Source organism: Pelobates fuscus, chromosome 3 (assembly GCF_036172605.1).
Source record: "Pelobates fuscus isolate aPelFus1 chromosome 3, aPelFus1.pri, whole genome shotgun sequence".
Lineage (NCBI taxonomy): Eukaryota > Metazoa > Chordata > Amphibia > Anura > Pelobatidae > Pelobates > Pelobates fuscus.
This window is the reverse complement of record NC_086319.1, coordinates 296,772,422-296,784,668: the sequence shown is the minus strand read 5'-3', so window position 1 is coordinate 296,784,668 and position 12,247 is coordinate 296,772,422. Positions and strand designations below refer to the sequence as shown.

The 12,247-nt window shown below is 42.5% G+C and overlaps 1 protein-coding gene across 1 annotated transcript in view; it reads right to left on the bottom strand.

The window, feature by feature from the left end:
- ITGA11 (integrin subunit alpha 11) overlaps positions 1-12,247 on the bottom strand; it is a 144,897-nt gene that overhangs the window by 34,857 nt on the left and 97,793 nt on the right. Inside the window, exons 14-19 of the mRNA XM_063448735.1 lie at positions 9,807-10,010; positions 9,352-9,482; positions 8,310-8,476; positions 7,527-7,672; positions 7,264-7,374; positions 5,755-5,840 (exon numbers count right to left, since the gene is read on the bottom strand). Of these exons, the coding sequence (XP_063304805.1) occupies positions 5,755-5,840; positions 7,264-7,374; positions 7,527-7,672; positions 8,310-8,476; positions 9,352-9,482; positions 9,807-10,010 (845 nt within the window). The remainder of the gene's footprint in view (positions 1-5,754; positions 5,841-7,263; positions 7,375-7,526; positions 7,673-8,309; positions 8,477-9,351; positions 9,483-9,806; positions 10,011-12,247) is intronic.

The following is a 12,247-nucleotide window of genomic DNA, read 5'->3' as shown; positions in this document are numbered from 1 at the left end:
GAGACAGTGCTATATGGACCTGGTCCCACATCTTCCGCAAAGAAGCGAGGTGCTGGTCCAAGGCGGGCATTCCCTTGTCGGAGAACGCACCGGGAAGGACAGTAGGTCGAAACCCATAAGCAACCTCAAAAGGACTTAAGCCAGTAGACGAATGAGACACCGTATTCCTGGCAAACTCAGCCGACGGAAGGAGGCGAGACCAGTCATCCTGGTGCGCATTAGTGAAGCAGCGCAAATACAATTCCACAGACTGATTAGCACGTTCGGCCGCACCATTAGATTGCGGGAAGTGAATGACAAGGAGACCCCCATCTCAGCACAAAAGCCCCTCCAAAACCGAGAGACAAATTGAGGGCCCCTGTCAGACACAATATCCTGAGGTACCCCATGCAAGTGGAACACTTCTTTGGCAAACACCTGAGCCAATTGAACTGCAGAAGGTAGCTTCTTAAGCGGGATAAAGTGCGCCATTTTGGAGAACCTATCCGTCACAGTCAATATTACTGTCTGACCATCAGAAAGAGGAAGGTCTACAATGAAATCCATGGATAAGTGGGTCCATGGTTTCTTGGGTATAGATAGAGGCATCAGTAGACCCTGGGGTCTCACATTAGGGGACTTACACTGCGTACAGACCCGACAAGCCTGTACATAATCCACTACGTCTTGCTTAAGTGAAGGCCACCAGAACTGTTGAAGGAGGCCCTTATAGGTTTTGGTAACCCCCAGATGACCAGCAGTTTTGGCGGTGTGAAATAAAGTTAACAACTTTTTTCTGTCCTTTGTTTTAACGTATAGTTTACCAGCCAGCGTCTCAGGGGGTGCTTGGGTTTGGTAAGTCTTAATACTATTAAGGAAAGGAGATGAAACAACCAAACAGGTAGCAGCTATTATCTGAGACGCAGGAACAATAGGTACAGGAGTCGGGTTAACAAATTCTAACGGTTCATGCTGTCGAGAGATAGCGTCAGCTTTGGCATTACGGCAACCAGGTCTATAGGTAATAACGTATTGGAAACGTGAAAGAAATAGAGACCATCTAGCCTGCCGGGCAGATAACCTTCTAGCGTCAGCTATATAGGAGAGGTTCTTATGATCTGTTATAACCATGATTTTGTGTTTAGAATCCTCTAATAAGTACCTCCATTCCTTAAAAGCTAACACAATAGCTAGTAGTTCCCTGTTCCCAACATCATAGTTCTTTTCTGGATCAGACAACCGTTTTGAAAAGAAACAACAGGGATGGAGGGGTTTGTCATACGACAACCTCTGTGACAGTACTGCTTCCACACCCGATTCAGAAGCGTCTACTTCCATAACAAAGGGAAGAGAAGGATTAGGGTGGTGCAGCACTGGAGCAGAGGCAAATGCCTTCTTCAGAGTTTCGAAGGCCTTAAGGGCTTCGGGAGTCCAAACCCTAGGGTGTAGACCCTTTTTAGTCAGCTTCGTTATAGGAGAGATAAGTGGCGAGAAGTTTTTTATAAATTTCCTATAAAAGTTGGCAAATCCTATAAAACGCTGGATAGCCTTAAGTCCTTGGGGAAGGGGCCAGGACAGTATGGCTTCCAATTTAGCAGGATCCATACTGAAACCCTGTACAGTAATTATGTATCCAAGAAACTGCACAGAGGTCTGATCGAACAAACATTTTTCTAACTTACAGTAGAGTCCGTTCTGTAATAACTTCTTGAGCACCATCCTAACGTGGTTATGGTGTGTCTTCAAATCAGGGGAATACACAATTATGTCGTCAAGGTACACCAGGCATGCAATAGATCCCTAAGGACATCGTTTATGAGGTCTTGAAACACAGCAGGAGCATTACATAATCCAAAAGGCATGACCAGATATTCGTAATGCCCACTGCGCGTATTAAACGCTGTCTTCCACTCGTCATTCTCCTTTATACGGACAAGGTTATAGGCCCCCCTGAGGTCTAATTTAGTGAAGAACTTAGAACCTTTCACACGATCAAACAACTCAGTGATGAGGGGGATAGGGTAGGCGTTTTTAATCGTGATGTTGTTCAGACCCCTGTAGTCTATACATGGCCTCAAGTCGCCTTCCTTCTTTGCCACAAAAAAGAAACCAGCCCCAGCAGGAGAGGAGGACCTTCTAATAAAACCTTTACTTAAGTACTCCTCCATGATCTGGTTTTCTTTCTCAGAAAGAGGGTAGACCTTACCTCTAGGAGGCATAGTACCCGGTAACAGGTTTATGGCACAGTCATACTCCTGATGTGGAGGTAGCTTATCTGCCTCCCGTTTCTCAAAAACCAATGCAAGGTCTGCATATACAGAAGGGACAGAAACAGAAAGTGGTTTAGCCGTGGGCACATTGAGCGAACAAACAGGACGTACATGAGCCATACAGTCTCGTTGACAAGATTCCCCCCAGGAGAGTATATCTAAACAACCCCAGTCAAGTACCGGGTTGTGCTTAACTAACCAGGGAAAACCCAGAACGATAGAGGCAGTAGGGGAGTCAATTATTTGGAAGGTTAACCTTTCCTTGTGCAAAGCACCCACAGACATAAGGATTTCTTGGGTTTCATGGGTTACCAGAGGTTTCTCAAGCGGTCTACCATCTATGGCCTCAACGGCCAAGGGTGTGGCCTTTTGGATCAAAGTCAAGGTTGCGGTTTTGGCAAAGTTCTCATTCATAAGGTTGTCTGCTGCACCTGAATCGATCAAGGCTTTAGTTGTTATGGTGGTTTTATTGACCAAAAGAGAAACCGTAATAAACGGTCTGGAGATGGACACATGAGGGGACAAAGTCATAACACCCGAGGCCGACCCCTCTCTAGGCCTTAGGTGCTGTAGTTTCCCTGTACCTTAGGGCAGGCATTACAGTGGTGCCAACTCTTTCCACAATAAAGGCATAACCCCTCCCTTCTACGGTACGCTCTTTCAGCCTCAGTTAACCCCGTAGCGCACAATTGCATGGGTTCAGGGGATGGTGGCCTAGGAGCGGGTAGTGCTAGTAATGCAGTAATGGGTAGAGCAGGTAACACCCGTGTATCCAGCCGTCTTTGACTACGCCTCTCTCTAATACGGTTATCAATAAGGATCACATAGTCTATAACATCATCCAAAAGAACAGGCAATTCCCTGGATGCTATTTCATCCAGTATGTAAGCGGCCAAACCCTCCTGAAAGGCTGTTACGAGGGCGTCATTGTTCCAAACCACTTCAGCTGCTAGAGTGCGGAATTCGATAGTGTAATCCGCTACAGATCTGTTACCCTGTCGGACCCTAAGCAGAGCTTTGCCAGCAGAAGCAACCCTACCGGGTTGATCAAACGTGCGTTTGAAAGCTGTCAGAAAATCTGCAAAGGACATAGGAGACGTATTCTCCCACATGGGGTTGGCCCATGCTAAAGCTCTCCCTGACAAGTGGTTTATCAAAGAGGCTATTTTAGATCTGTCAGTGGGATAGGAGCGTGGATTCATCACCAAATGGATGTCGATTTGGTTGAGGAAACCACGACACAATGCTGGGTCACCGCTGTAGCGCTGTGGCGGCGTCATATGCACTACATGAGCAGGAACGGGTACCGGAGTGGGAATGGGCTCGGGCACAACAGCAGCAGCCTCCTGAACGGCAGGCTGCAAGTGTGCAGTACGAGCCAGTATGGTTTGCAAAGCTTGAGCAAACTGATCCATATGGTGGTCCAAGCCATCCATTCTAGCCTCCTGATTAACTAGGAGCTGTGGTATGTCAGCAGGTTCCATTATGGCCCTGTTGTAATGTCACAATTCGGGGAACCCAACACGCTAACACACACACACACACACACACACACACAGAGAAAAGGTGCTGTACCGGACCTTAGAGTGGCCGGGCTAAGCACACACAGAATAGTCAGGAGACAAGCCGAGTAAGGGGAACCAGAAGACAGAATAACGAGAAACAAGCCGAGGTCAAAGGGTAGGAGAAAGTCACAAAGTCAGATAAACAAGCCAGAGAGTACGTAACCAGAAAGCACAAGTTCAGTATCAATACTATAAAGCAAAGACCACAACAGGGCAGGGAGGAACAGGAAAGGTAAGTATTTAAACCCTGTGGTTAATTCTGATTGGATAACTTCCAATCAGAATTAACAATCACATGTGGGAGATATCTATGTCTCCCACTGTGATTGTCATACTGTTTCTTTAACGCCGGGTCAGGTGGCTGACCGCGGCGTGTATAATAGTGGGCGGTCCCCCAGCGTTCAGCGTCATGCATGCTGCCGCTGGGGGACGGAGAGGAGGACGCGGGCGGCATCCGAGACTGGGAGGATGCCGCCCAGCGAGCGTATGCCGGGAAAGGACCCGCGGACGGCTGGAGGGTGAGTGCCGCGAGCGGACTGCAGCCTCCCCTCGCAGCCGCCCGCGGGATCCTGACACCCACAAAACCTTGGGCGCTAATACACGGCCCAAATCTGTATTCTATATTCAGTATACTATAGAGAGGTAACTGAATACAAATTAGGTATTTTTCTTGTTAGTTGTTACATATGATCGTGAGGGAACTGGACATTTTTTTCCCTTTTAGATGTTATTCATACGGTACTAAATTACGGGTTTTAAGCACAGGGTCAGACGAAAACTTGTTTAACTTTTTTAAAATATTAAACACGTGTATTCATTTTTAGACAAATGTATAAATTTACAGATGTTTGGTTTTTCTTTGCATCTAGCTTAAAATGAATAATGAATTGCAGAATTAACTAATTACCAGAATGTTGAATGGCATGAATGATGAAATGAAGTCATCCAATTATTATTTGTACTTTATGATAGGCGATTTTCATTCCGAATGGGCATGCATTTAAAATTCGCAGTTAAAAAGTCGGGTTTTAAATAACTGAGCATCATTTGAGAAGACACAGCATTGGTGTCACATGTCAGAACGCAGCTTCCCTACAGCACAATTCACAATGGCAATGTGTTGAAAGATACCACACAGTTAGTGGATTTATATTTCGAATTGGGATTAGGGCTGGGTATGCCTTGGAGTTTGGTTTCCTAATTTGGGGCTAATGATTAGAGAGTTTTATGGATAAAATCAGATTAGGAATCAGATTAGTTTGATGATTAAGGTGATCTATGCCTGGGGAGATAAGGTTAAGGGGCTCTGAGTAGTTGTGTGTTTGGAGTATGGATTGCTCTCTTTTATTAATTAATGACAAAATAGCTGTCTGATAACATATGCATTTAGCTGTATGATATATATGTCTATATACTGCACACTCGTGACACTTCCACAAGGTGAACAGCAACTGAAAGGTTAAAGTTAAATTAGAACACACAACATGTGCTAACTGTTGACCATAGAATACATTACATCAGATATCAGGGAGCACGTTACAGAGCCGTTTTGGGAAAATGTCACAATAAGTTAAGAATGAACCGGGGTAACAGATGTTGTCGGTACATCAAATCATACCTTAAAGAGCCATGCTGACCAATATATATATATATAAATATTAACATAAATATTGAGGGTCAACGAAACCGACAGTGTGTTCCTGCCTTTTTTTTTTACCAGCCGATCCCCTAACCCAAACCCACAAATCAGTTGTAATAATGTAGCTAGCCAGCCAAGGCAACAGTGGACATGGGACTTCCCCAGTTTAAGTATCATTGGGTAAATTTTCTAGTAAAATATGAATGAATAGGTAATAATTCAAGCGCTCGCTTATTCGTAGGCACAGCCATGCTCATAACTACATGGGTGAACAGTCATGAAAACCCATATATTCACTCACATAGCTGTAGGAATATCATGTTTCACATCGAGTACAAGGTCGGGTACACAACGTTCATCCTGGTTACATCCATTCCAGAATGGAACCTAGTGGAAGAGGAGAAAAATTAGGGCATAATATCAACAAAATATAACATATAAGGAGTTAATTGCTGTTGCTGGAAGATGAGCTTTCCTAAGGACACTTTAAAAAATCACGCTATGCACAAAGGAAATGGTAACTTCTTTCCCATAAGAGAAAAAAAAATGTCTCTCTTTTTTTTAAACTTTCCCCCTCCCAATGTGGAAACTATAGCTTCTGCCAGAATTGGGCAACATCTTATAAAATGGTAGAAAATTGAATTTGGAAATAAATTAATCAGTTGCAGGCGGTTGGACCCCTGTCAGCATATTTTATACATAAAATTGATGTTTCGTGGGAAGCCTATAGTTCCACAAGAGGCATCTAGCTTGCACTGTACAGGATTGGTATGCTGGAAGGAGGATGGGGTTTCTTTGCAATAATGAATAACACAAACAGTGCATACAGCAGCAGGAACCACTGTTTTGCTCTCCAGCTGTCATTGAAAAACATTCCCCAAGCTACAGGTATTGAGCTTGAAGGCTCACTGGGCCTAGTTAAACTACATTTCAAATGACTTTCAGGCAAAGACAGACGAATATCTGTATTATTTCCAGATGTTACTGAACTATGTTCCTCTTGATCCATATTCAAAGTATATCAACCATTAGAGAGACGTGTCAGTTCTCAAATGATATTCATTACGGTATTCCAGAGTGCAGGCCGATTTTTTTCTTCAATAATCTCATTCAATCATCTGTACCGTTAGTGAGCTCTACTGTAGCGATTAAAACTGGGTTTTCCTACATCCTTGAACATGGTAATGGATGATATCCTACCCTTGGACAGATGAATACTAGGTCATGCTTCAGGCAACAGATGAACGAGGAAAAAAGAGAAGGCAGTGAGAAAGAAGAGAAAATGCAGTGTCCTTCCAATATAACTGCTGGACCTCCAGTGACCAGGACCCCACTACCAGTGTAAAATATAGGCAAACACAGGTGGACCAGTTATGATTTGAGAAGGAGGAGAGAAACATTGTGATATGTCCTCAATGGTAATTCAAGTCCTCTCACCTACACCCAAGTATTTGATGTATTCTCAAAGAGTTTTTAACCTAAACATGATGTTGTAGAGCAGTGGTAATGTCAATGCCTTAGAACAGGGAAACCTAGGTTCCAATCCTGGTTGGACCAGTACGTACACTTGGGTAAGACACCCATATATCATATCATATATCGGCCTATCTCAAATCCGAATAGATTATAAACTCAATTACCTCTATGTCCCCTTTCTATAATCATAAAGAGCTGCAGATTATGTTGGTGCTGTTTATAATATCTAGTGTATTTTACAACTGATTAGTGTGGATAATCAATCCTTTTTTTAATGAAGGCAAGATGAACTTAGTTAATGAGCAGGATATTTGGAACATTATAGATTACTTACTGAAACTTTCAATGTTGTTGGCCAGCCTTCTTCCAACACCGGACCTGACTCTGAAAATGCCAATTCATACTCCAATGAAAAGGTGACTGGTTTGATATAGTCAGCTGTATCCTAGAAGGACGAGGTATAGCACTTTTTATGGGCTATTTTTTTTCCATTGGTTTCACATTTTGCCATTACTCTATTTAAAACTGCTGCACCACTACAGAAGACAAACATAATAGCCGTAGCAATGCATGCTAAGCTGCCACTTTTTGACTCACCAGAACATGGAAGTTGAGCTGTTGGCACTGATTGTGCCCGCTGGTGGCTCTGATGGTTTTTACAAAGTGTTTGTCTCCTCCGATGTCATCAATTACTGCCCGGGGTGTATATCTTCTCTCATCTATGGTGACGTTGTACTTAATGGCTGGGAATACATAAAGCACCAATGCTCAAACCAGGTGTGTCATTAACATTAATGATGTTAATATAAGCTAAGTAGTTACTCTTTATTAATATGGTGCTGCTATCACAAACCTGTGAAATTGTAGTCAAACTAACAATATAAAGACCATATGATAAAATGAAATGCCAATGTGCATTTTATCATACAATGCAGTCCACAATGGCAATAAAAGCTGTTGGTCCCCCTTCTTACCCAATGCATTTTGCTTTACAAAATCCTGGGCTTTGTTAAGACACAGGATTGGCACAGTATTAAAAGAATCTAGATATGCCAGTGAACAGAGAACAGAGAATTCATTCAATGCAATAGAATATGTTATATGATCACGTCACTTGCTAAACATAGGGTGCGGGTATGGCTGGGGCCATGGTGCACCCCTGGATATTAGGGGTTAATTTTTATATTTAACAGCAACAAAGGGTTGGGAAGGGGTTGGTGGGTATCCATGAACTCCACTCTTCTCTTGCACTTGGGACACGCATATGGGGGAACACTGCAAAAGCCTCACTAAGTGGTCTTGCATGTATTTCTCTTTCTTGATTCACCACTTATGGTACTCTAATGCTGTGGTGAGAGCTGCAAATCTTGCTGCACCTACCCAAACTCTGCCCCTGGAACTGGATTGCTTTAAAAATAGGGGCAAAGCAGATGAAGGCTGCCATGCATGTTGCTTCTCGCCCATTCCTGCGGCACTCCTTGCTGAAGATGTTGATTTTCGGTGGCTCAAACCGGATGGTGGCATTTACCTGTACCACACTTCGTGTCCTAAAAAGGACAAAAGACACATTTTACACAGCTGCCTGATTAATTATGACAGTCATATGTTATATATGAGAAAGTAGATGCCATTCATTCATACAGCTGAATCACTGGAGGTCATCCAGTTAAAGTTAAATAGAAATTGAGTAGGGATCTGCCCAGTGATGAAAGTCTGATAGTTTCACATAATAACCGGTGCAAGTGGAATATTCTGTTAGAGGGCTGAGCGATCTGTGTCTTCTCCATTGTTACTTTAACGGTCATATTTGTTCTTGTCGTGATCTGTACAACAAAACAAATAACTGCAAATCTAATGTCTTCCCTTCAGGTTCTATTTAGCATTTCATTGTAACCTATTCTTCTGTATTTCATAACCAACATTAGAGGTCGTGTGTGTATATGCCTAACACGGCATATCAGAGTGGACTTCCTATACTGGTGAAACAAAAATGCTTTTACCTGACTTTTCAGAAAACTGCAGGGAAATCTATTCTGTCTGTGTGATGACATCCGTGCTGCCCATGAAGTAGCAGTTACAGTTTTGAGTTTTATAGTGAGATTCTGTATGTTTAGAGACCAATATTGGTTATCGGGTTACTTAATAAATTGATTTTAAGGTAACAGTTTTTAGTTAAAATATGCAATTTTTTTTTAAATGTTGCCTATTGTTTGATAGTTGAATTAAAACTCACTAGGACTTTGGAGACTATACTATAATCACTCTGCATAGTGCAATTTTTGTGTTTTGTGTCAATATTAAACGAATAGAATTAGTAGAATTAGAAGTAGCCTAATAGAATTGCACAAGTTGATAAGTTAGTGAAAAGCTGGGCGTTGTTCAAGTGTCAGTTGTTTAGCACCAATAAGTGTCATCAACACACCACAGCAATACAGCATTGCCCATGGATCCCACAGCTAGATCCACAAGGCCATCCTCATTCATATCCATCTGCCCATGGATGCTAGTGCCAAAGTAGACGAGTCCAGGTGCCAAGTCTGCGGCAGCAATGCGCTGCAGGAAAGAGAAAGAAAATCAAAATAAAGGTTAATATACATTGGCGCAAACACTTAACCTTTTCACTGCAGACTATTTCTGCCAGATCTATTGTTTTTTTAGATACCTATCACGTCGTATCGTTGAAGGTCTGTATATGAATGACTGATTAATTCCTTCTGCTAAAGCATGTGAATGAATGATACAAAAGGAATGGCAACACTTTTTATGTAGTGACGTGCCCAGAAAAGCTTTGCATCCCAAAAAAAAAAAAAAATCAGGTTAGGACTGGAGCTCTGTATTCTGCCTTATATGTATTATTAAGAAACTTTTTGATTTTACCTGTTTGGGTTTCTTCAGAATGTTCTTCTTCATACCGTGAAAGATGTATATTGCTCCTTTGTGGTCATCTTCAAGAGGTGCTCCTATCACAGCATCATTATATGAGTCTTGGTTAAGATCTGGCACTGCAGCAATGGTGGATCCGAAGCGAGAGTTCTGAGAGGTGTCCCAATCCCGCAATACTCCATCATAGATAAGCCGTTTCTATAATCAAGTAAGCATACATCTGCAATCTCAATATCAAAATATTTGGGTATATACACTCATCAGTCACAACATTTAAACCACTCCTCCTGAAGAGCCTGCCTGGCGAAACACGTGTCAGGGCACGGCTTACGGTACTGTCTACCAATAACTTAGAAAGCTTTTGGGTGTGCAGAGGTTATACCTCTGGAAGCGATAGCTAAGTAATACCTAAATTAAATCAGATACCAAACAGATATTTAGACTAAAGGTTTGCTGAATGGGAGCACCGAGCCGTTGTCATGGAGCATAATAAGACAGAGCTAGGTAGTTTATCTGGGGCCAGTGCAGGCATTTTTGGCGCTCTAGGCAAAAACAAATTTGCCGCCCCATTTGCTTCACCCAATCATGCAGACTAACACACATGCTGACTCAAGTAGGCACACACTGACCATGCAAACTGACACACACACACTAACCCATGTAGACTGACGCACACAAACTCATATACACACACTGACCCATGCAGACACACACATACAGACAGACACACTGACCCATGGAGGCACACACACACACTGACCCATGCAGACACACAGTGGCCCATACAGACACAGACACTGACCCATACAATGACACATACTTACAGAGACACTGACCCATGCAGACACAGACACTGACCCATGCAGACACAGACACTGACCCATACAGACACACACACTGACCCATACAGACACACACACTGACCCATACAGACACACACACTGACCCATACAGATACACACACTGACCCATACAGACACACACACTGACCCATACAGACACACACACTGACCCATACAGACACACACACTGACCCATACAGACAGACACACTGGATAAATAGGTCACTCCGTGAGAAGAGACACCGCCCAGGACTTAAGACAACTCAGCACCCTCTGAGAAGCTAATAAAACTCTGTTCTGATGAAGAAGCACCACCAAACTTAACCCAGGCACTGCACCTCGTCTTTAGAAATCAATATGTCTATCATGCCATAATTAAAAGAAAAAGAAAACACATACGAATGTAAGTTAATCACCTGTTCTGGATTTGGGATGACTCACCAACCTGTGCTCTAAGCTTAATTACCTCTATATTCTGGAAAAGTGAAGAGCTAGTTATAATAATTACATTAAATATAGCTAGTGGGGATTGGTCGTTTCAAAATAAGAAGACCACCCTGCCTCACTCAGATTACCTCTAAACAGTAAAGATCAATATAATATAATAATAAACTTTATTAAGCAAACAATATATACATACCTCACTAAATAACGTGTGGATGTGCAGTGTGGGTGATCAAAGTGAAAAGTTAAAAGACTGCTTGATATGTACTATGAAAACAATTACTACCATTGGAAACTCATCTGGCTATAAAAAGTAGCAATGTAGCATAAGTAGTGAGAGTAAATGTGTTAAAAAAGTAACGAGTTACTTGTTATTATGCCAGTTGACTGTGTGTAACACTGAAAACAAAAATTGAGGGAGATAAATAAACGGTAGTCTTAAGTGAAAAATGAACGAGATCTGAGATCGTCGTGTCTGGGAATAATAAGCCAATTAAAGCGTTGGCGATGTTTTACTGCACTTTTTTAAATTCACTCGTTCTTGACTGCAGTACTTTTTCTGAGTTCTCTTTAGGGGGGTATTTTGCTTAGTAGACCTATCAAGGGGGTGTTTATCAGCCTGTACGCAGGGCTAGGGTTTTACTCTGGTATACCTCTACTGTCCTAACCAGATTACGGCTACCTACTGTTGTGGACCACTCCCGGTGTTAACCATACTTTAGTTGCAGAAACCCAATACCCTGTCTAATTTGGGTGCCTCTAGTGGGGTTTATGTCCTGTTTGGGAGTACATATAATAGAGTCTACCTTGGAGGAGACACCTCCACTTATCTTATAATACAATATTAGGTATACATATTCTCTCCTTCTTTTTTTGTTACTTTATTTGTTGAGAGTGCTCCCTATTTAAGGGCACTCCACCACAGTAACAAAGGAGAGTTTTGGGGTCAATACTTCGTAGTACAACATCGACACTCTTTTGGTATACCCTCTCTAACTCACTTCTCTCTAGATAATCCTCTAACACTGCTATCTGTTATACTTGGAGTGCTCTCTGTATAGAGGTACCCCGTGTTAGTAGCAGGGGATTCACTAAGTGAGCACTGGCGGAACAGTACTAAATCCCCACTGACGATATAACCTCATCCTC